This window comes from Castor canadensis, chromosome 11, assembly GCF_047511655.1.
Source record: "Castor canadensis chromosome 11, mCasCan1.hap1v2, whole genome shotgun sequence".
Lineage (NCBI taxonomy): Eukaryota > Metazoa > Chordata > Mammalia > Rodentia > Castoridae > Castor > Castor canadensis.
Window position 1 is genome coordinate 4,195,424 of NC_133396.1, and position 25,361 is coordinate 4,220,784.

At 43.7% G+C, this 25,361-nt stretch overlaps 1 protein-coding gene across 5 annotated transcripts in view; it reads right to left on the minus strand.

The window, feature by feature from the left end:
• The window catches only part of Tnrc6c (trinucleotide repeat containing adaptor 6C), a 121,937-nt gene that overhangs the window by 21,693 nt on the left and 74,883 nt on the right, over window positions 1-25,361 (minus strand). For 4 of the 5 annotated variants that reach the window (XM_074045011.1, XM_020158841.2, XM_074045012.1 and 1 more), the window contains 7 exons: window positions 18,734-18,949; window positions 16,808-16,974; window positions 13,407-13,487; window positions 12,077-12,134; window positions 3,963-4,105; window positions 2,743-2,892; window positions 554-691 (listed from right to left, as the gene is read on the minus strand). In XM_074045011.1, the coding sequence (XP_073901112.1) occupies window positions 554-691; window positions 2,743-2,892; window positions 3,963-4,105; window positions 12,077-12,134; window positions 13,407-13,487; window positions 16,808-16,974; window positions 18,734-18,949 (953 nt within the window). The remainder of the gene's footprint in view (window positions 1-553; window positions 692-2,742; window positions 2,893-3,962; window positions 4,106-12,076; window positions 12,135-13,406; window positions 13,488-16,807; window positions 16,975-18,733; window positions 18,950-25,361) is intronic. The other variant, XM_074045010.1, reaches the window with a different exon arrangement.

A 25,361-nucleotide genomic window follows, 5' to 3' on the forward strand; every position in this document is an offset into this window, starting at 1 on the left:
GGCAAAAATGATACAATACTAAGCACTGAAGGTTAACTAGACACATATAATACCCATGTGCTCTTACATGTGATCACATTCAGCTTTTCACTAAAGCATCACTCAATCCTGGGTTGTTTTGAGCAGCTCTCTGAGGTCCCAGGAAACAGTGTAGCCTTTTCCTTTCTCAGAGACCCAGAACCATCATCAGGGTCACTGGATTAACGTTTTCAAGAAAAACCAGCATGGAATTACAGCAACAGTGGTGTGTGGGGCTCGGCTTCCCTGTCTTAGAATTGCTCTGGGGTATAGCTCAGTGGTAGAGTACTTGCCTAGCAAAGCCCTGGATTCCATTCCTAGTACTGTCCCCCAAAAAATAAAAGAAAGTATTGCTCTGGCCAGCGGATGTGTGACACAGGTTCATACGGGTGGAGCTGCTGAGGGGCAGAAGAGCGAGTTCACCACTTGAAAAAGTAAAGGCCTCTGCTTAGGTACAGATTGACTCAGCCCTCACTTTAGAAATGGCTTCCGTGTGGCACCCCTCCTGTGCTTCCCACCTGGGTACGAGTCTGACCTGAGGGGATAGAAACTGAGGCACTTGAGCGCGGAGGCTGGGCTGGGAGGAGTTAAGAGGCTGCACTGGCGGCTGCTGCATGGTCCTGGCTTGTGCTGCTCCGCTATTGCCAAACACACCCAGATTGCCACTTGGGATCTGCGGGGAGAAAGAGTGGGCCATTAGGGAGGTGGGAGGGAGGCAGGCTGAGGTGAAGTGCTGTGTTTCCTGCTATGAATGCAGACTTCTCTGCTTCCCACCACTGCCAACCTGCCCCCAACCGCACTTGGGTGAGTGCTGTCCACACGGGTTACAGAAGACGGAAAACCAGCCTACGAAGCTGCCTATGGCTTTAAACCACAGGAGCTGCAAAACAGTATGTTTTAAAGTGTCTACAAACAAGGTTAAAGAAACCATGAGCACGTTTCAGGCACTAGCAGCACGGACATGACTGTTTAGTTGATACACAGAAAACTGTCTACAGTCAGTCACAAAAGAAGAATGAATGAGTGGTGATCACCACTGACCCAAGAGAAGAGCAACACTTTCAAATGGGAAATATAGCTATTATTTAAAAAATCCTGGCATTGAACCGATGGGCAAATTCATGTGGTTAACCTAGTATTGAACACAGTAAATGTATTCTGGATGTATTTTTCACTCTGTGGCAGGAGTTACAACCAACAGATAAAGCTAGACACACTGATTCTCTTGGGAAAGCTGTCCGAGGGTCACAGAGCAATAGACATTGCTGTGCCCAGAATCCCTGCTGGGCTATGGACATCCACAGGACTGTCTGAAATGCAGATTTTCAGCTAAACTCCTCCAGGTTAGCAAAGGGAAAGGCACTGGGATCATGCCTGGAGTCAGCAGAGAGCTGCTGAGAGTGGATAGGCCCTGCTGACAATCCCACAGGGACTACAGGCACACAGGTCACTCAGCCCCACCAGATGCCAGGGTCTCCTTCAAAGGAAGCACAAAGGGGCCCGTGGGCCTCACCCCTGAGAAACCACTGTGCAGGGCTGCTCTGTGCTGGGAAGCTTGTTGTCTGTTTGAACACCATTTCTTTTCTTCTTTTTTTGCGGTGCTGGGGTTTGAACTCAGGGCCTATACCTTGAGCCACGCCACCAGAACTTTTTTTGTGATGGGTTTTTCAAGATAGGGTTTCGTGAACTATTTGCCCAGGCTGGCTTCGAACCTCACATCCTCCTGATCTCTGCCTCCTGAACAGCTGGGATTACAGGCATGAGGCACGATGCCCAGCTGAACATCATTTTGTATCAGAGACTGTGGGAGAAACAATCCAGTGGGGTCTCTGGAAACCTCACAGGAGAGGTCAGCCCTGCTTCAGGGGAAAGAAGCTCCTGTGGCATTTTCTTCTGACTAAAGACTGCTCAGCAACATGGCAGCCTTTCCCTAACAGGAAGTTAGCACCAAGAGTGCTGAGAAGAGCTCAAACATGTCTCAGTTAAGTATAAAGATGGCAATGTTGCAGCCTTGACACATGGTTAAATTCTAGGCACTGGGACCTTGCCTGAAGCTGCTTTTAGGCTGTTCTTCGCCTTGTTTCCAACACAAAGTAGCTTCTGTTTTGAGGAGGTGGAAGTTAAGTACACATTGATTTTTTTCACTATGGTATGTTCAAAAGCACATTTTATAAAATGCCTTGTTTCCTTTACTATTGTTTTTGGAAAGGAAAGTTCTATTAAAATTGTTTTAGTTTGAATACAGTTTTTTTTTTTTTTTAATTATGGCTTCTTTTGAAAAATTCTTGAGTTTCATTCAAATGTATGCCAATACCTTCTAAAGTAATGTCATACTCAGAGACACTTGTTCTGATCAGATGGCTTGGAGAAATTTCTGGAATATTTACATTCGAAGGTTCTTTACTAAAGAATGTCTCTGACTTACATCTAACCAAAAACGGCAACATTAGTCTTTGTACGCTTTCATTATATACTGTTAACAAGCTTAGTTGCAAATATTTAAGCTAAAAAACAATTTTTTTTTCAAACACTGTTATCGATTCCTGGCTCTCGTGAGTCACAGGAAGGGAAATCCTTAGGAGCACTTTTCAACTATGCTTACATGTTCGATTATGTATTAAAATAGAGGTATTAACAGAAAATAAGACTGTTTACTTCTCAAGCACATTTCTTTAAGAGCCAGGCGCACACAGACAATGGTCATCTCTTTCCTAACAGCCTTACCTGTCTAGAAGAGTTCAAGTTTTGCATGCCCAGCCCTGAGGCAATCCCACCCAGGGCCTGATTGGGGAGTGCACTGTTGGAAAGGGGGAGCTTCAGGCTTGGGGAAGGCAAAAACGGTGAAGTCGTGGGCTCTTCCACAAGGCCGCCATCCTGATTGGAAAAAGAAAGGGTGAGCTGTGTGCAGTGTCCACCAGCAGACAAAGCACCAAACAGTGTCCCAAGGAAATAGAGAGGGGTATGGATGAATAAAGAGTTAAAAGATCAAAAAAGTGTAGATAACGAGAGAATGGAGAACATGGACAAAAGGAAGGGGAAAAGAGAGAGAAAAATAGGATTAAGACGCTGTTTTCATTTAAAAAGTGTTTTACAAACACATACATTAGCTTCTAGTACTCCCTCTTAGATACTACTGCCCTTAACTTGGGTAGAGTAGGCAGGAAGAAACAGAAGTGCTGGCAAAGTCCTCTTAAGTCTAGTTAAGGTTGCCGATTCAGCAAATAAAGAATACAAGATGGCGAGTTAATCTGGAATTTCAGAGAAACAACTGATACAAGTTTAGTGTAAATGTAGCTGTGACTGGACTTAAACGTCTAGGAGCTTCCTACAGCAACTACATGCTCTCTGAGGCCAGCCAGACCCAGGTGCTCCTTAAGGTTGACCAAGTAACATACCATTTCCAGACAGAAGGACTGAGTATTTAAAATGAGTCAGTAAAACAGACTTGATGACCCTTATCTGTTGGGCAAATTGAAGTAGATAATCAGACAAGCTTGTACAATAAAAATGAAAATCATTTTTTAATTCCAGCATTTTTATTCCTAGTAATATTGTGTGAAATGCAACATTACCTCTGTGAGTTAAACATCCATGTACATTAGAAAAAACAGGGTAAAAGTCAGTTATTACAGTCCAGCAAGGTTTCTTTCTTTCTTTCAGTAGTAGGGATTGAACTCAGGGCCTACACTTTGAGCCACTCCACCAGCCCTTTTTTGTGATGGAGTTTTTTGAGATAGGGTCTTGTGAACTATTTGCCTGAGCTGGCTTTTAACTGAAATCCTCCTGATCTCTGCCTCCTGAGTAGCTAGGATTACAGGCATGGGCCACCTATGCCTGGCATCCAGCAAGGTTTTAATCTCCCTTACACTAAGGACAGTTAAAATGAAAACATCCCTTGTTAAAAAAATAAAAGGAGAGACTGCTGAAGCAGTTTAAATCTGTACCTTGTCAAGATAGGTGGGGCGGTCTATGGAAGACTCTTTGGAGATTGGTGGGCGGCAGCTTAGGGGTTTGGTGACCATTCCATTGTAGTCAGTCACTCCCAGTCCACGCTTGTCCATGTCCACCTTCTTTTCCAGCAGAGCACCTGAGGCACAACATATAGAGCAACAATGAAAACACACACACACACACACACACACACGACAGACAGACACACACACACACGACAGACACACACACACGACAGACACACACACACACGACAGACACACACACACACACACGACAGACAGACAGACACACACACACACACACGACAGACAGACAGACAGACACACACACACACACACACACACACACACACACAGGCGCTCGCTACAGCCTGAGAGGAGGAGGAAGGAGCGGAACCTGGCTTGTTGCCCTGCACTGTGTCTTCCTGGTCTGCATACTTGTGATTGATGCCCTGCCTGCCCTCTGCTCTCTGTCCTTGCTCCTGCTCTTCACTCTGGTCATACTGACCTCTGCCAGCCCCTAGAGAGCTGGGCTGGCCTCTCCCCTGGGGTGAACCTACTCCTCTTCCTTCCCCAGGTCTTCACACACTTCCTCCCTCCAACCCACTGTCTGCAGGTCTTCCTAACTCTGCCACCTGAAACAGCTCCTCACAGCTATCACTTGCCCCTTACTGAGCTCCTGTGACAGTATAGCAAGTCTCTGTTATGATAAAGTAGCAGAGGGGACAGGATGGCATAGCAGAGAGAGAAAACTTAAAGAATCTAAACATGAAGAAGGTCACATAGCACTGGGGGTAAAGTAGTCAACAGAGTTGCATGAAACCATATATGGGTTAAACCTTGCTTTTTGCTTCTGTAACCTGCGTGCAAGGGTAAATAAGGTGAGTCCCCTTTGTTCTCGGGGCTCAGCCTTTGGATGTGAATCCACTGAGCCACCGCTGACCTGCTTAATAAACTTGTTTTCCGAAAGCCTTGGTGCCCTCTGTCTGAGCCATCCTATAATATTTCTGGGGGCTCATGTGCAGGATTTGGAGTTGGTGTCTTCACCTCCTTGTCACCAGGACTTGGCACCCCCAGCTTGTTGGGAGCGTATCCACCAGGCACCAGTGGGCCTGTTGATCCAATGGAGGGACTTGCCTCTTCTGGCATGCTGGAAAGCAAGTCTCAGTTGCACAAAGGAACCTGGAGAAGGCTCGGGAACCAATTGGGAGTCCCGCCTGTCAGGCTGGTTAAGAACCCCGATTCAAATAATAGGTCTGCCTTTGGCAGAAGGGGAGCCTGATCACCTCTCAAAGACCCCTGAGTAACCCTGTCTGGAGTAAAACTGGGTTTCTCAGGTTTAGGGAGCAGGGCAAAAGTGTGTGAGACACCTCCGGGGTTTTCTCACTAGCAAGATAGACCAGGATGAGAAACACCACAAGTAAAAAGAAAGCATTTTTGGGTAAAATGTAAGAAATCTCCAGTACTAGGCGGGGAGGGTGTTGAGCTTTTCCCGGGAAATAGCTGTAACTGAGGTTGAAGGATAGGTAACAAAAATTCAGTTTCAAAGAGGGAGACTCACAAGAGAACAGATGTATCATCCACCATTCCACCAGACAGCCCTCTGGGTATGGTTTAAAAATGTTTGGTTTTTTTTGAAAGTGCACTCTAATTTTGTGTGTGTGTGTGTGAATTTGTTTAAAGCATTGGGAAAAATTTAATTTGCTCCTGGAATTCCAACTCATCTTATGCATGCTTAAGTTGAAATTTTTTCTGGCATGATTAATTTATAAAACTTGTGTGTGTGTGTGTGTGTGTGTGTAAACATCTTCAAAATGGTTCTTAAACTGCTGTTATAAGGTTAATATATTCAAGGTAACAAAAAATCAGTGTGTCAAAAATCTTTGTTACAAACTTAAGCTTTTTACATATGAATATGTAAACATCTTGAGGATGGTTCTTATTATAGAGTCAATATAAAAACTGCTACTTTTGTTCTGCTCTACTGCTACATTTAAGAAAACCAGTTTTCAAACTTATTTCAATCAGGTCTCACCAGGATGCAGGCATAGGAAAGGGCTACACCCTGCAGCAGGAATCTTGACATTTGGGTAGCTAAAAATGACCTTAGCCTGTTTCATTCTGTCATAAATAAAATCTGGGATTCAACTCTCTCTATAATACATAGGTCTATTAATAAATGGGCTTTCTATAAATTGTTTTTATACAAAAAATAATTTTAAGGTTGCTTTCTGTTTTTTTTCATGCAAATTTAAGGCTCTAAGTTAAAAGATTTTATGATTTATTTTTTACAAGTAACAAAAAACATATAAAAGGTATTAAGGATATGGTTTTTGAAAATAAAAGGTTAAAAAAATATTTTAAATAAAAAAAAAAGGATAAAGACAAACTCCCCCAGGGGATACAAACTAAGTTGTCATAAAGGTACAGAGTAAGTTGTCATAAAAAGATGGAGCTTATAAATGCTTATGTTAGTGATCAAGTTGACTAAAATCTAAAAATTACATTAAAGGTTTTGTAAGATCAAAATTTAAAGTACTGGTTTTAAACTAAAACTTAATTCTCTAACCTCATAACAAGGCTATCTTAAAAATATTATATTGTTCTTGATAACATTTACAAAAAACTGTCTTAAAAAAGGTTTTTGTTTTATCAAGATAACTATCAGAAATTTTGGGTGCTATAGGTTAATTCAAAAATTTATCAAGACAACAAAGACAACAAAGAGTTTATTAAAACACAGAGAGGCAAGAGGCAGCTGAGCACAGGGAGTGCTGCTGCACTGATAGGAAGGCTGAGATGGATTTACTTATGTAAAGCAAAGTAAAAAACAAAACAAAACCTCAAAAAGGAACACTACACTGGAGGTCAAGACCTCCAGCTTTTATTGGAGTTAAGAGTGGAGATGTTAGTTCTACTCCTTCCACATGTCAGGCAGAGGGAATTTTTGGCCTGGTATGGCCAGATTGGGCTTGTTATTTTAGGGGAGCTCCACTGACTACAGGTTGGTGGGATCCTGCTGTATGTCACGGTGCCATGTGTTGATGTCAACAATCTAGGATGTGATCCCTTATCAACATCTGAGCCATGATTCTTGGACGTTAGGTTTCTTAACTCCACACTTAATCTCCATAAATATTTACCTGTGTTTTCTGGTGATTCTTGTCAGGGTTTTGACGACTGAGGTAACTGAGTCATAACTAATAAAAGTTCATTTAAAAGTTGGTTTATGTAAAATTTGCTAGATGACCTCATAACTATGGTTAAACAACTATTGCCTTGGGTGATTCTAAGACACCTTAGAAGGTACCTTATATGTGTCTGTGACTGAGCTATTTGGGGTCACTGACACTGTTGTCCCCCCACAACTGATGAGAAAATCTAAAGTTTTACTTCAAAAGCAACAACTAAATAAATATGTATATATAACCTCTATAGAGCTGTGATACTGTTGCTGGTCCTGTATATTAACTATATTTATGTTTCTCAAGTATATCAAGCCTTTTAAAATACAAAATTTAGATAAACATAGTAGCAAAAAGTTAATGGTACTGATATACCATTCTGTTAATTGCTAAATTGTCCATCAAAATTTTAACTATCACTCTTTTAACTTTTTGTCATTACAGTTCTGATCCTTTTGGGGCACTTACAATCAAGTCCATAAATATGACTCTAATAACCGCTTATGTGTCACCCAGGTTAGCTTTTTAGATGTCTGCTTTTGTTGGATTTTGTTATGTATTGTCCTTGTCTAAAAGCCCACTGCCTAGGAGCCACTCCTTCTAAGCCTCTTTGTTGCTTAAACTTGGCCAAAAGGGTCTAGTTGGCACTGACTCCCACCTGATCTGCTTGTTACTTCCCCCTGCCCCATGTGGGACCAAAACCAACCAAACAAAAATCCAGGAAAATACAAATTCTCATGATGAGAAGAAAACAAAACAAAACACACAAACAAACAAACCCAATCAAAAAAGATCTTCATACCACCCTGAACGCATCAAATGTTGTCTGATCTCAGAAGCTAAGCAGGGTCGGGCCTGGTTAGTACTTGGATAGGAGGAAGATCTTCAGAGGAGACTGCTCAGGACAAGCAGTTTGAAGACAAGGGGGGAATGCCATCAAAGTTCAAATGGAGTCACTCCTGTCTAATCTCTCAAAAATAACCAAGGCTGAGAGGACTGAGGAAATGGTTCTTATACATGTGTGGCTACGTGGAATTAAAGCCCTTCCAGACACAAACTCACATTTTTCAGACAATGTCTTCTACTTAAACATAGACAAAATAACTATTTTTACTGGCTCTAAACATGTCCTTTGATACTTAAAGATGGTGGTTTTAACTTTTTTTTAAGTAATACATTTTCTTGGACATATATATTGATAATATATCGTTGCCATGGTAATTCTAACTCAGGAAAAAACAAAACAAACAAACTAAGAGATACTATCTGGGTAAAAGAATAAAATGTTCAACCATTAAAACCCCATTGGAAGGGCCCTTTTTTGTTATCTTGTCTATCCCCACTGCAGTTACAGTAGCAGAAACTGCTCCCTGATCTACCAGAGCCGAGTAAAGCCAGCCTCTCCAGAGTGGGAGTGTGTCCCTGACCCAGCCTCACCCTGCAAGATCACCCTCCGGCGCCTGCACCCTCCTCGGTAGTACCCTGCTTCCCGGAAAACAACAGGGGACCATGAACAACGGGACTACAGCCCTGCTCTAGTCACTCCTGAAGCTGACTAGTCTACACAGGGCGGAAGTTCAAACATAGACGCACCCCTGCTCTCCTCTAGACATTTGGAGTGGGTTGGCCCTTGCAAGGTTTCCCCCATGTACTGAATGTTATAAGAGAGTCATTGTTGGGACCTCTGCACAGCCATATTTGTATCATACACCCACCAACAGGTCAGGTGTTACATCGGGCTCATATACTCCCCAGGTTTGCGGGGTTGCCAGTAAGCCATACTAAAAGTCCCAGAGTAAAGAAAACAATGCAGACTACATTTGTCATGGAAAGCAGGGCGATGAGTCGTCTTGGAGCATGTTTGATGTTACCCTGCCTTGGTATTGTAGTCCATCAGGACCATGATAGAGGGCACTATGGAGAAAAACAGCCACCCGTGTAATGATGCTATGAAAATACAAACCCCTGAATCAAGATGACGCTCTTTGACCATAGGTAGATCTGAGCATCCAAGAGGGGATAATGTAGCAAGTCTGTGTTCTGATAATGTAGCAGGGGGGAGGGGATGGCATAGCAGGGGGATAAAACTTAAAAGAATCCAAATGTGAAGGTCATGTAGCACTGGGTGGGAATAAAGTGGCCAACTGAGTTACATGCAGCCATAAATGGGTTAAACCTTGCTTTTTGCTTCTGTAACCTGCTTGCAAGGGTACATAAGGTGAGCCCCCTTTGTTCTCGGATGTGAATTTGCTGAGCCGCTGCCAGCCTGCTTAATAAACTTGCTTCCCGAAAGCCTTGGTGCCCCATCTCTCTGTTGAACCATCCTATAACAACAGCGTCTATCCTGGTGGAGCTCTTGGCGGAGTGGCCAGTATTCGCTTGGGCCACTTTGACTTTGCACTATTTCAGTAGTCTAGGAAGTTGAAGTGCTCCCTGGTTTCCCACCCTGGCAGCCTACATCATACATTTTGACACTCCATGTGATTACACCACCTATTCCTGTTATTCATGGTTTCTGTACTTGAAAATTTGCTCATCATAATTTATTTGTAACCCTCAAATCAACAATGGCAGTACTTCTCTGCTCACTGTGGACATGTGCAGATTGGTAAAAAACTTGATTTGCCTGATGCTCATGTGTCCAGCTTTAAGTCAAACTCTGCCTTTCTAGTTGAACTTGACGTTGCTAAATGTTTTTTCATGTTTGTTGGTGATTTGGTGTTTAAAATGTCCCCCAGTGTAGTGCTGTGCAGTATTCATAACACTAGAAGGTAAGTTTCCTTCAGGTGTGAGTTGCAACGCTGTGGGTTATGAGTTCAATGTTAATGACTCCCAACAGAGTACATCCAGAAGGAAGAAGAGGAAACTCACCAATGTGCATGTGAGGCCTCTCAGAAGTGCTAAGAGCTAAGGAAAGGATACAAAAGCAGCTAGACTTGTGTGTTCCTGAGATGACTGATTTAAAAAGCATAGTGGACGCCATTGTTCATATGAGTCTGAAAGCAAAAAATACTATGGACACATTATCTAGGGTCAGGAAAATGTTAAATGCTTCTTGGCTCACATTTTATTAAAAGAAGTATGTCATATCATTACTTGTGAGAAATATACATTAAATAAGGTGTGTGGAAACAGAAACACACATCAAACAAAGGTACATATGGGCAGCAGATGAAAATGTGGTGTCCAGAGGCTTGCAGGAATCCTCTGTATTTCCCTAGGAGTGGGGTTCAGTGCTTGTTAACTCAGCATATGCAGTGGCTTTGTGGAACATAACTGCCAAGAGTATCACGAATGGATTATATTTTACAGATATTTGACATAATAATTTTTGTTTTCATCTTATTACTGATTTTTTTGGCTGTACTGGGGTATGAACTCAGGACTTCATGCTCGCTAGGCAGGTGCTCTGCCCTGAGCCATGCCTCCAGCCCTAATTATTATATGTATTTATTTTTAAAATATGTGTTTTTATTTACTTTGTGGTAGTGGGCTTGAGCTCACGCCTTGTGCTTGCTAGGCAGGTGCTCTACCACTGGAGCCATGCCCTCTAATTACTATTTTGAAAGCAGCTCCAGGACTAGGTTACTTGTTCCCTCTCAAAAAAGCCTAACAAAAGTAACTGTTTCTCCTGTGGGCCTGTGGGCCCCCTGGCTGGACTGCTACATGGCGAGGAAGGAGAGGCATGCTCACTGGGACCAAATGAAGTCCAATCTGTGGTCCTACCATTTCTCACCAAGACTGTCATTACTACCTCCCCTCAAAGTTGCTAGTGGCTCACACCTGTAATCCTAGTTACTCAGGAGGCAGAGATCAAGAGGACTGCTGTTTAAAGCTGACCTAGGCAAATAGTTTGTGAGACCATATCTCGATAAAACCCATTATAAAAAACGGGCTGGCAGAGTGGCTCAAGGTGCAGGGCCCCGAGTTCAACCCCACTACTGCCAAAAAAATAAAAAAATAAAAAAAAATAAAAAAAATAGATGACCACTGTGATGGCTAATTTTTTTTTTTTTTTTTTTTGTGGTACTGGAGGTTGAACTCAGGGCATATACCTTGAGCCACTCTGCCAGTCTTTTTTTTTTGTTTGTGTGATGGTTTTTTTTCCAGGATAGGGTCTTACCTGGGCTGGTTTCAAACTGCAGTCCTCCAGATGTCTGCCCCTTAAGTAGGCAGGATTACAAGCGTGAGCCACAGGCACCCGAGTATGACAGCTAATCTTGACTGTCAACTTGATTGGTGTGAGAAACGCCTAGATTGACGAAGCACACCTGTGGGTTGTGCATGCGAGGGCGTTTACAGAGACAATTAGATCCTGAGGACTCTGACCTGATGGATGAATTAATCCCTTGATGGATTCATAATATGTTGACATTACCAGGAAGTGGTGAGAAGTAGGAAGTGGGACCTAGTTGGAGAACACAGGTCTCTGTGGGCAAGTCCTTGAAGTCTTTACTTTGTCCTGGCCCATTGCTGCATTCTCCTCTGTTTCGTGACCGCTGTGAGGTGAAGAAGCCCCTCTGCTACAGGCTTCCACCACCATAATGTTCTATCCAGTGCATGAGGCCAAGTGACTGTGGACTCAACCCTTGGAAACTGTGAGTCAAAATGAATCTTTCCTTCCTTTAAGTTGTTCTGTCAGGTGTTATGTCATGGCAGCAAGGAAAAGTAGCTGATACAGATACAATTTACCTGCTTAAGTTCCTGAAAAGATGAAAAAGCAAACATGTTCAAGTATGGCACTGACCATTCATCTCGAGAGACCTGCTGCGTGATGGCTGCGTGCTCTGCCGTTGTTCCTCCCTGAGGCCTGGTCTCATCTGCCCAGTGTGAGTTCAACCACTGACCTATGACTGCAATCACACACTCTGGAAAGCAAACACCACAGGGGCACCTGGTAGGAAAAGCCCTGCCACTCACTCATGGCCTGGTCCAGGTTCATGCTGTTACTCTTCAAGGCCTCTTCGGCTGGCTCTCTCTGGGGGGCAAAGCAGAGGTCTCATTAGCAGTGCACACTGACAAAAGGAAGCGCTTGTAAACAGTTTGATCACCACTAACTTAGAGAAACAGCTACTGTCAGTAGGCTTTGGAACTGTTGGGGTTAGAGATGTCTTTAGATAAAAATTACTTGTGGTTAAAAGTGATTGAACTGATTTTAGCATATCTTAGGAAACAAAATGCAGGACTTCAGAAAAACTGTATAAGCACTCCCACCATCGTTTTATAGCATGAGCAGTAATCCTTCAGCAGGGATGTGGCTGAGGCCAGGTCAGCAGAGCCATGGACTCTGACAGGCACAGGCTCCATCCCAGCTGCCTCGCTCTGGTGCCAGCAACTGTGCTGGAGTCACCGTTGTCTTCGTCATGAACTCCAGGCTCTATCATTCAAGCTTCCCTCTACAAGCTGAGCCACTCCCCCAGCCCTTTGTGCTTTAGGTGTTCTTTGAGCAGAGTCTCACATTTATGTCCAGGCTGGCCTGGGCCATGATCCTTCTAAAATGCTTCTAGCTGGGATGACAGGTGTGCCCCACCATGCCCAGATGGGATTTTGTAAACTTTTTGCCCAGGATGGCCTCAAACTGTAATCACCCTGATCTCATCCTTCTAAGTAGCTAGATTACAGCGTGAGCCACCACACCTCACTTGCTTTACTTATTTTTCAAATAGGGTCTTATGTTTTTGCCTGGGACAGCCTGGACTGAGATCCTTCCATTTATGTCTCCTGCATAGCTGGGATGTCAGGTGTGTGCCACCACAGCTTTTTATTGGTTGAGATGGGGTCTTGTAAACTTTTTGCCCAGCCTGGGCCTCAAACCTTGATTCTCCCAATCAGTAGCTAGGATTACAGATGTGAATAAGTTACAAGAAAATATAAAACTGTACAAATCCATAGAAATTATAAATCACACAGTTTTTGCTCTTAAGGAAAGGGATCTCATGCTGTTTTTTGGTGGTACTGGGGTTTGAACTCAGGACCTCACAATTGCTAGGCAGGCGCTCTAGCGCCTGACTCTTTACCAGCCCTTTCATGCCTTTTTGATGGAAATTGAGTGAGTCTTTGCTATCATATTCAAAGCAGTGACCCTTAGTCCAAACTGCCCAGGCCAAAGGGGACTTAAGAGCTAAATGGTCAATAACCTCATCCCTCAAAAGGTCTTCCCGCCTCGTTGTACACAACAGACACTGATAGGAAACAATTAGGGCTGTTGGCTTCGGGAAACACGGGGCAGTAGTAACAAGACAGCAGTCACCGGGAAGCCCATGTCCGTGAGTTGTTTGGTCAGCCGGCTCATGATCCAGGCTTCGTCCTGCTTGCTAGGTGTCTTCATGCCCTAGAATGAAGCATCAGGGAGGAGAAGGCCATGAGTTCCATTTCATTATTTTTATTTCTTCTTATTTTTTGTGGTGTTGGAGACTGAACCTAGAGCCTTGTGCATACTAGGCAAGCACTCCACCACTGAGCTACATCGCTGGCCTTCGAGGTACATTTGAACACATTTTTTCTAGAAATGAGAGACAGCTGAAATTCATGGTAATTTAAAAGTAACAGAATCCTTTGCATTAAAATTGAATTGTGCTTACTCCATGAAGCCTGAAGTATTTTCTGGCTAGTACTGTGGAAAACTGCAGGGTACATTTACAGGCTGGTTAATGTGTGTAATTTATGGACTTACTAAAAGTAAGGTAACTGTCTTTTCCAGAGAATTAATCACAAATATGTACTACTTCTAATATCGAATAATCACAAGGAATGTGCTCCTGAATTTGGTGCTATGTGAAAGATTGTATATTTTTTGCCCTTTTCTATCTTTATTCTAAACGATGCCAAAATACAGAAGGTTTTGTGCCAATGAATTAAAGGGCAACATAAGACAGAAACAACAAGCCTGTTGGTTTAACTATTCATCACTACAACCATCAGGTGAGAGGAAAGGAATTAGAAGGAAAATGTTGAGATGCGAGTAGGGGAAAAAGAACAGCCCAGTGGCAGGGGCTCAAAGGCGCCATGAAAGCCAGGTACACTAGATGGAACCTTTTCTAAGTAACTTCCTCCTGATAATGCAGTGACAAAGGCTCTACTGCCATGCTGATACATATTAAAAAAAATCTCCCCAGAGCTAGGTAGAGTGGTTCCCTTCTATAGTCCCAGCTACTTGGGAGGTTGGAGCAGGGGAACTGCTTGAGCCCAAGAGTTTGAGGCCAGCCTGGGCAACACAATGAGATCTTCATCTCAAAAAAACTAAGAATAAGAATAATCCTCCTTTAAGAATGTGATTCAATGTGCTTTTCACAATCAACCTATGTAACCAGGTGTCAGAGCCCAGGTTTTCTGTCCTCAAGGAAGCAGCTTGGCCAAGGTTACATCATTTAAATTTACCAACATGCTATTTCTAATTCTACTGAAATTGGATTACCTGCTGGCCCAGCTGTAAAGACACTTCCTTTTCCTGCTCAATCACTTCTACACCTCATGAATAGTGAGCCTGATTTCAGTTTCTGGATTCTGCCTGTGGTTTACTGGATGTCTTCAAAACTGTCTGTGACTAGTAATAGAGTCATGATTCATAAGGGCACAGGAGGTATAAAGAAAGAGTTTCTATGCCCCTCTTCTGCTTAGTTCCTGTGCTCTTCAAGGGGAAGTCCCTCTGAGCAGGTTCTTGTCAGGATTTAGAACACAGAGAGGCCAGCACACACGCACACGCCTCCCCTCATTGGTGGTGTGCAGCACACATGCTATACTTTGCCTTCCCATTGGACAGCGTATTTTGTTGATCTTTTACGATCAATCTTCAGATTCCCACGTGTGGACACACACACTTTAGCTGCCTACTGCATTGGTGCACATGTGTTCTCATTTTCTTACCACAAAAATGCTGCGATGGAAAACTACAAATGTCACTGGCTCTGCACAGGACAAGTGCCAATGCGCTGATTTGACACGTGGTGTCACGTGGCCCTCCAGGTGACATCACATGACAGTTTACTTCCTGTCAGCAACACGTGAAAACTGGCATCCCTACAGCTTTCAGAACAGATTGTGCCTGCTTTTATCTGCAGTTTATTTTGGGGGCTGGGGATTGAGCCCAGGGTCACTGAGTGGGCACCCCAAGTCCCACAGTGTGTTTGCTAAGTGTTAGGGTTTCTGCTGATCTGGGAGATCTTGGTGTTAGGCTGAGCTCTCTTCCTAAGTCAGCCTGACTCCTTTTCCAAGCTTGTGAGCCACTTGTGTTCCTTTCCTGTGGGTCATCCACCATTTGCTGCCTTTGCTCACTGGCTGATTTAAAAAGTCAGTTTCTAGGACACTTCTGTATCTGAGAGATGAGCCCTTGCTATGCGCTATGATAGAAATTATAAATATTGTTTTCCAGTCTATTTGTCCTTGGACTTCAATTAGGGTAGTTCCTGTCATGTACAGTTTTTACATTTATTGTTGAAATATAAAAATCTTTTATTTATGGCTTCAGATTTTGATCATAGTTAGACTGGGAGCTAATCTGTAGCTCTTTCATGTTTTAATGTCTTATTTCTCATGTCTAAGCTTGTGATTGAGTTGGAGCTTATTTCAATGTATAGAAGCTGTGGGTTGCCATCTCTTCAGACAGCTGCCCATCTGTTTCAAAATTACCTAATGGTCTACCGCAGCATTTCACAAACTTTTTCATCTTGGGACCTCATTACACTCTCTTAAAGATTAAGGACCCCCAGCTACTTGGGAGGCAGACATACAAGGATTATGGTTTGAGGCCAGCCTGGTCATAAGAAGTTAGTGAGACCCTATCTCAAAAAACAAGGTGGACCTGGTAGTACACATCTATAATGTGGAGGTAGGAGGATTGGTGTCGGAGACCAGCCCAGGCAAAAGTGTTAAGACCCTGTTTGAAAAATAAAACTAAAGTAAGAAAGGCTTGGGGGTATGACTCAAGTGGTAGAGCATTTGCCTAGCAGACATGAGCTCAAACCCCAGGACCTCTAAAAGAAAAAAAATTAATGATGCCAAAGAATTTATGAGTTATTATCTATAAATATTTACTGTATTTAAATATAAAACCGAGAAATAATTTTACTTAAAACATTCTGAGATAAAAATATATTCTAAAGTGCATTTTTAGAGAGGAGATGGGATCCTGTTATTGTGCACCTGCATCAATCTGGCTTAAACAGCAGGTGGATTCTCACATATACATGCACACATACTCGGGTGACAGTGTGTCTCTGGCAGTGCCACCTGCTATGGGTTGGATGTAAGTGTCCTTCCAAGGCCTCTGAGTTGAATACTGTCCCCCAGGCTGGCACTACGGATGCTATGGAGCGCTGGAGGTGTGGGAGGCTGGGGGGGTCTTTGGGTCACTCGGATGTGCCTTCAGGGATGGCACTGGCATCCCAGACTCTTTCCTCTGCCACACTTCCCAGCCTTGCTCCCCTGGTACTCTAGCCAGGAGGGGCTGCCTTGTCACAGGCACAACTTACCACAGAATGGGACCTCCAGAACTGTGAGCAAAGCAAACCTTTTCTCTTGGTAAGGTGAGGATCCCAGGTACTTGTTTTCATGACGGGAAGCTAGCTAACTAACATGCCGCCCTGACTACTCAAGTGGAGGCGGTACCTTGAAACTGCCCCCTCCAGGAGGCACTCTCCCGTGGGAGCCACCTACCTTCTGAAGTCCTTTCCTGGGGGCGTTGCCCCAGGAGCCACAGGAAGACGCACTCTCCTGGGAGGCAGCATTGCTCCACATGTCCCCTTCCTCATCCTCCCACCGGCTGGCGCCCAGGCTCACGTCGTCCCCTCCACTGCCCCAGCCTTCCTGCACAGACTTGGAAGCTGAAAAGAGAGCAAATGGAACTCCTCAGACTCGGAAGGCACACGTGGGGAGACAGGAAAACAGGCACGGTACTTTATGTTCCCCCAGACTTAAGAACCAGCTTTCTCCTTCCAGATATGCAAATGTGGATGTGTATCTGTTTTTCCCCTCAAACTCCAGTTGTTTGCAGCCTATGCTGTTCCACACTTTCTGAACCAACTACACATCATTTTTAAGCACATTCTAAAAATAATCCTGAGGGGCTCCTGACAGGGCAGAAGTAGCTGCATGGCATGAAAAAACTACTCAAATGTAGATTCTGAGAGACACCATGTCCTCTGTGTGGGTCTTGTCTTCAGCTAAACCTGCGGGCAGCCACAGGTGGGAGATGGTGGGGATCATGAGAGACCCAGGTGGTCTGGGGTAGGCCCAGTTGTCTGCATTTCTCTCATAGGTTCCCAAGAGACCAGAGACTCCAGGTTAGAAGCATGAGTGAAGAGAGGACAGACTGAGATGCTTACTTTCCATTTCAGGATGTTAGTTTTCCCTCCTTTTTTTAAAATACAAAGTAATTTTTGGTGTCAAAGGTATCCCAAAGGTTTCCTTCTTGGAAGAACTAGAAGGCGGCCAGACTAGGTCACAGTAGGTAGCTGAAGTCTTTAAGATGACAAACTATGATGCTTTTTACAACACAGATAGGCACATGATCACACTTCAAGGACAAATTCCAAGAACAGAATATGTATCTTCAAAATGGCATCAATCTAAACACCAGAAGTTTCCTTATCCTTTAGCTTTGTAATGGAAGAAAAGTGGTAGGAATGACAAATACTTGCAGCAGAACTGTGACTGTCTCAAACAGGATATCTGCTTTAGCAAAGTAAGAAAATACAACATCCACAAAGTTGTATTTTAAGATCTAGGACACCTAACGACAGTCAATGAAAACACAATTATTCTGCAGCTGTGTGAGCAATTAACATTAACATCAGCCTTAAATAAACCAACCTTGATACTTACATCAAGGTGCATCACACACTACAAGACACCCACACATCACCAGCACTCCACACAGCGCACATGACCTGGACATTTGTGAGAACGCAGATGACAGATATGCTCACTACACTTCCAGAAAATGAGAGGGCATTTTGTTTTACTGCTGAGGATGAAACCCAGGGTCTCTTTAGTGCTAGGTGAGTACCTACCTCTGACCTACATATCCCCAAGCCCATCTTCTCTCAAGTTTTAAGCACTAGCATGGGGCACCCAAAGTGAAATTCTGTTTAGAGATGAGAGCAAGGCAGGGAGTGTCAGACTGATGTAAATATGTATTTTCAAAAACTAATCCCAAGAAGAGAAAAATGACATGCTTTTTTCCATCTTGCTTGATGAAGTAGGTTTAAGTTGGCAGGTCTGAAACATAGCAAAGGCGTGAGAGTCGCTACTGGGGAGTGTCCTTACTGACATGCTTGGGACCGAAGTGTTTCAGATATTTTTGGAATATTTACATCTACATAATGATGTATATTGCAGACAGGACTCATGTTTAAGCATGAAACTCATTTGTGTTTCACATACAACTTATGCACAGTCCGAAGGTAATTTTATACAATATTTTTTAGTGTACCTATTTTTTGTTTGTTTTGGTGGTACTGACGTTTGAACTCAGGGCCTTGTGCTTTGGTAGGCAGGCTGCTGCCACTTGATCCCTGCCCCTAGCCGACTTCGAACCATTTCTAAGTTGTCAGATCAGGGCATGCAGAATGCTTGGCTTACCTGGTTTGCAAAGGGCTGGGGTGGTGGCGGGAGCAGCAACTCTTCCAAAAGTCACCGGTGGCTCAGCAGGGTGATCTCCCCATCCGCTGCCACTGTTTGGTGGCTTCCCCCATGCAGCTGTACCATTATCGACCAGGGTAGAAGGGGAGGATGGCTCTCCCCATGAGTTTTCAGCCTTTGAGTGAACATTAGGCATTTCTCCCCAGCCTGATGAAACTGAAAAGAGTGCCCAGGGAGAGAGAAAATAAAAGTCAAACAGAAGGAAAAAGTAAAACTAATTTAATTTTCAAAATCAGCTCAAATGCTAATCATCCTGTGCTTGCCGCAAGCTCACCTGACACCATGCAGTACCTGGAGTACCCAGAGCTCACATCAGGTGTGATTTTCACAGATATTTATCTCAGAGACAGGAATGTGAACATTTCGAGTAGCAAAGACTAGAAAGCACATGGCTTTGCATGCAACAGAAAACTGATGATATAAAATGAAAATGGTTTATGCCAATTTTAAACTACTTGGTCTCAACATATTATAAGTACAATTTTGAAATTTATTTTCTTATTAAATATGGCATAGAATCAGTTCCCTTGATGCTCTTTATTCTAATAATATGCAATAACGTTGATTAATGTCAAAAGCAAGGTATGAATCATCTTAAGTTGCAAGGTCTATGCTGTGTAAAAGATCATGCAAACTGTTACCCATAAAAGGGGAGTTTATCCCTAATTAGTTACTGCCAGCAACTGTAGCTATACTATCATCTACAATTACATAGAAAACAGGTAATGAATACTGGGAAAAGTAGTCTTACAAATTGAAGGAACAAAACTAAATCAGGAAAATTAACACTGCTGACAAAAATGATGGATACTTTGTGAAGCTTAAAATGTAGGTGTTACTAAAGACTGATCAGCAATAAAAATACTGATTGATTGTAGGTAGCTAAATAGTGAATTCACCTAAATGACTTGTGTCTTCATATTTCAAGATCCTAGAAATAAATGGAAGAATACTTCTTACTCAAAAATCAAGAAAATATTTTTTCCATTTTAAGTTGACCTCTGGCAAGACTAAAAGATGTACAAAGTTGAACTCACATAAACCTCAGATGTGGGCACCATCTGAAGTCTAGAGGCTGGGGACTGAACCCGGGACCCTTCACGGGGTAGGCACATGCACTACCACCAAGCTGCACACCATCCCAAAATAAACTTCTCCAACTTTCTACCAGAGTATAGAAAACACAGCGCTTAGGTGGTGTTTACCAGGCGCTGGGCATGGAAGTGATCACAGAACTGACCAAGGCTGAGAAAGCAGTGGTTTCCTGATGTAAGGCCCCCACAGCTAGGTCAGCAGACACGACTATCTTCTGCAGAAGCAGAAATCAGTTCTAGCTTGTTCTGTGGCCACAACTTATATAGTTCCCTATGTGTCACAGGTATTTCTTTCTGGGAAGGAACGTTTAGTTCAACAGTGACCAATCACAACTAAGTGAAAGAAAAGAGAAGAAAAAAGTCAGTCACTTAGGCTTGCTATGTGATAGCATTTTTAGGTAGTGACCTGGGTACCAGAGGGTATTTTCCTCACTAACCATAGTGTAAATGTGCTGGAATGCTCGGCAGAGCTGGCAGCTGCAGCAGCAACGCAGCTTCACACCTGAAAGCAGGATGGGGTTACAGGAAGAGCACTGCCAGTGCACCTGTGCACAGGGCTCAGTCAGACAGAAAACCCCGCTCTTGGCAACGCCCCCTTGTGGGCGCCTGACCCTCTGCTCCACATCAGACGAGGCTGTTTGAGGGACATATTTGAATGACAGGGGCCCTGGCCTGGGACCGGACAGTGGCTTCTCTTATCGCCGAAGGCTGGGGTGATGCTTGTCTAGCATGCATGTGGGCCTGGTCTCACCCCCAGCATGGCAGGAAAAAAAACAAAAGTTCCTAGAGCCAGCCTCACTGGCACACCACACAGAGCAGGCACTGGGATAAGAAAACCTCTGAGTCTTGTTTTTGCAATGTGCTAATTCTTTCTTATTGGTGTTAATATATTTTGAGTTGAAGGTCCCCACAGCTGGAGCCTGTGTATGGCTCAGCACTGCACATGAGTGGTTTGCACTGGCAAGTACCATTCCCGTTCTGTAGCAGGACTGCCAACTCTTTGACCTTGCTCAACTCTAGCCTCACTCACCAAGCCCCTCAAAACACAGGAAAGCAAAACCACCACCCCACTCCCATCCCAAAGCCACAAGCACAAATCACCCAGATCATTCCTCTTTTAATAACTGCTACATGTTGCTTAACATGGAGTTACTTCTGCCCAGAGAAGTCACTGGAAGCTATTTTTGGATTCATGGTGTAAAAACAGTTGAGCTGTAAGAACATCTTGCTGATTCACTCCATCTGCAGGTGACTCTATTTATATACCAAAGAAGGATAAAGAAACTTTCTAGGACGGGGGATCTTAAAGCATGGACAACACTCTCTGGCTTCTGCTACTGATGAGATGTAAAGAACAATGTACATACAAGTTCCATCTACCTAGGAAGAAGCTTCCTGAATCCAATTTCCTCAAGTTTTAGTTTAACAAATGGGAGACACGCCTCTTCCATAATTAATTCACCTGATCTTTACCTTTATACCTTATAACTTTATAATATTTTAAGGTTTTGGAGCAAATATTCCTGGACTGCTCAAATACAAAATCAAGTCTGTCCCTGGCTCGTGCCTTTTCCAATCTGCATGAGTCAGCCATAGTGATCACTACCATCACCAATAGTCACCCGCCTGCTGCAGGTCAATGAGCAAAAAATACCCTGGAGTAGGCTCAACACTAGTAGCATATTCCCCCTGGCTTTCTGATGGACACTGGGAACTAATATCTTGCTCCTATTCAGTGTTGGAAGGTAAGTAAGACTCCAGGACCCCACTGTGTTACTCGTTTAGTTTATCAAGTCTGTGCTAGCCTTCCTACGTTCCTTTACACGAACTGTGCAGTGATCTCTCCCCCACCAATCCCTTTAGCCATGGTCTATCTTTTGGTAAAACCTGACTGTGCTCAGGGAAGAAGAACAGACCCTGGAGGCTCTCCCTCAATTGTACTGTTGATCACAGTCAACTGTAAGGACCTGTACTCACTGAACAGTTATCCTAATACTGTCTTCTGCATATCTCTAAGTTCACTGAGTGCTCCAGAATACTGATTTCTAAGTGTACTGGGTAATCAGGCTGCCACACATTTTAGGACCTGTTTTTATTTACTTAGAAATGTTTGCACTTTGTTGCTCTCAGCCACTTCCTATCAGTAATCAAAAGGACAGCCTAGTTCTATGATTCCATAACATCTTCAGGCTCTGTGTCTGGCCCATGTCCAATTAAACACGGGGCAATGTCAGTAGAGGGAGGAGGTGCTATGCCAAGCAGCGGATGACGCCTGACTCCCTGTGCCAACAGTCTCCGAGTCTGCCAGTCTCTGATAGACACAGGCACAGGAATATTTTGTTGATTACTTCTGTTGTTCTACCTCCAGATGGGGTGGAGTCAGGTCCAAACAATCACTTATTTAAGCTACAACGCGCTATCTAACATGACATCAGTTTTCCTTAGGCTCACAGAGAACTAATTAATACCAAGTTAAAGAGTGGTACAAAGTTGGTTGTCTTGTAGCATTTGCCCCTATAAAATTGGACACACCAAAAATATGTCATTGAGAAGTCAGAGTCTGTAAGATAGGCGAGATCAATATCCTTAAGCGTTAATAACCAACAAGTTAAACAGCAACTTAAAACCCAAACTCATGATTCAAAACGAGCACAGGTCAATAGCAAAAGTTCAGAATCCCCATAAAACACCAAGTTTACAAGCAGTTAAAACCTCACCAGGCTCTCACAAGTGGAAGGTTTTTGTCTGGAGTTAGGAAATCCTGTGCAGGTGCTCTAGCCACTGGCCAACACACAGCTTGGCCGCTGTTACCACTGCCAGACAGCAGGGTGCGCTGTGTGTTACTTCTATAGACTCAAACAACAGCTTGGCCTAACAAGCTTGCACAGTTGAAGGCTTCCATCACTTCTAATTCCTTAGCTCTCATTGGTTCAAGGTCTGAGACTTGATATCATAGGTGATGCAGAGCATCACTGATGCTTCCAGTGGTAGAAAGAGACTTTAATATTGTGAGAAAAATGTATCACGTGTTGTGCAATATACTAAACTTCTTAAGTGTTTCTGCACATGGGTTTACTGCATGGAAAACCCTTGTGTGAGTTTGTGTTTGTTAAGTATAAAACTAAATTCACAACAGCTTCTATAATATTGCCACAATTACCAAAACTTTCATAGGGCCCAAGATCTGGAGGGGGAAGAGGGAGAGGGAAGCAGCTGTGGGTTAGGATCAAAGAGTCACTGTGTGATATGTAATTTGTTTAAAAAACAGATGTATAAATATTTTTACATAAAAGAGAATTATTTTGGCTCTTCTAATTTAACAAGCATGACCATATCAGGGTAACAGAAAACAGTTAAGGATTGGGGATGTAGCTTAGTGGTAGAACACTTGCTTAAAACACAATGTCCTGGGTTCAATTCCCAGCTCTGCAAAAAACCCCAACAAAAAGCAGTTAAAAATAGTTTCTAAGAAAAAAAAAAGTTCCTAAGGATGACGTATTAAAAGGGAAACGTTAACAGCAAGTGCAGCAAGGCTCCGCTGTAGAGTGTCACAGGTGTGCTGCTTTAGAAAGGGCTTCAGGCCGAGGTGCAGACTACACATAGGACTTTACCACCTCCTCCTACACAGGTGCTGTGGGAAGCCACTCTGTGAAAGACGTGAAGTACAAAGATAAGCTGCACGTGGCAGCATCACGCTGTATTGGCAGGCCATGCTTGTCCCAAAACTCCACTGCTAGGCATAGGCCCTGCGGCTGAGGTGCCTTGTCAGGGCTCCAGACCACCTGGGAGAATCTGTGGGACCACTGATTGTGAGCAGAGGGAACAAGGTTCCATTTTTAAGTGCTAACTCTTGGCAGAATACTTTCTACAGATCTGTACTACAATGCTTATTAAAATGTATGGAATTTGGCACTCTACCATGTCTTAATTTTCAAATACCTTCATTTTATCTTTCTTCTTTTCCTCATTGTCTCAAGTACTTCTTAGAATTTAGTGCTTAAGAGGCTAGGCACCAGTCACTCAGGTCTGTAATCCTAGCTACTTGGCAGGTAGAGGTCAGGAGATCGCAGTTCAAAGCCAGCACTGGCAAATAGCTCGCAAAAGCAAGACCCTGTCTCAGAAGAACCCATCACAAAAAATAGCTGGTGGAGTAGCTCAAGTGGTAAAATGCCTGCTTAGCAAGTGTGAAGCCCTGAGTTCAAGCCTCAGTTACACTCAACACCCCCCACAAAGAAGAGAATTTAGCGCTTAGTCACTCATATACTAATAAAAAATAGGAATCACACATTCAATTGCCAGTTGCTATACAGAAGGACATAGCACATGCTCAAAAAGCCAGTGCTGGCAAACAGGGTGCAGGGCAAGAGGTGTCACTACAGTTGTGTGCCAACACATGAGTCCAACAAGTCAGACCTTCCAGGTTTCCAAAAGAAGCCAGAATTCTGGAATTTTATATGAAACATTTTCATTCAAGTGCTGACTCACAGAAAATGTGGTCCAAAAGGGCACTTTTGCAGAAAGGTGCAGCCAATGATTTGGACCTCTGGTGTACAGACAGAGCCAGATTGATGTACACAAGATTCCTGGTGTGGCAAGTGGCCTCAGGAGGTAAAAGTGAATTGCCAAGGAGCTGTGAGGAGCCTGGAGAGACCACAGGCAGAAGGTGGACCAGGGGCATTCTACGAAGCAGTGACATTTGAATGGAGGCAGAAAGAACAGCTCTTCTTTTGCTCCAGCTGCTGAATGCTCAATGCCCAGGCTGCCTACCTGACTGTGGCATTGGCCTCCCAGAGCTTGCTGCCCACCCTAGCATTATCACCCTTACTATTCACCTCTCTCTGCCTCCTTCCCTCCCTCGCTTGCAAGCTTCACAAGGCAAGGGTCTTCACTGTTTCGATCCCTGCTGTGCCTCCAGTACAGTCAGTCCTGACATGTGTGTGCTGAACAAATGACCACTTATCCACTGTGTGCTGTATGTATGGGCCCTGGTCAGCCATCTGTTCCATTCTCCACATGGAGGTGACACACACTTCCTTTCTGCTACCCACTCCCTGCTCTTCTCTGGGCTGGCATTGGTGCTCTTGAGCCTGTGGCCACCACCAAGTGGCCTACATGTGTACCTGCCTTTGCCCTTCTTTACAGGATGAAAAAAGAAAACCTCTCCTCCCTTTATATCAACTCCTTTACACTTGCTCTTTTCTATTGGCTTTTAAATGTGCTCAAAACTCTCCATATATATAAATGTATTTATATATTGCAGAGGTAAGAATGGGATGGAATCCAGGGCCTTGAGCATGTCAGGCAAGTGCTTTACATCTCCATCTCCTACCCTCATTATTTTTATTGCTAACCTTTCCCCTCTGTTCACAGTCTCTCTTCCATACCTGCACCTTCAGCCAGCTATGCTGAGATGTGGTGTTCCTCATTCACCATGGAGTTGTGTGAATTCCATGTCTCCTGCTGTGCTCCGAGAT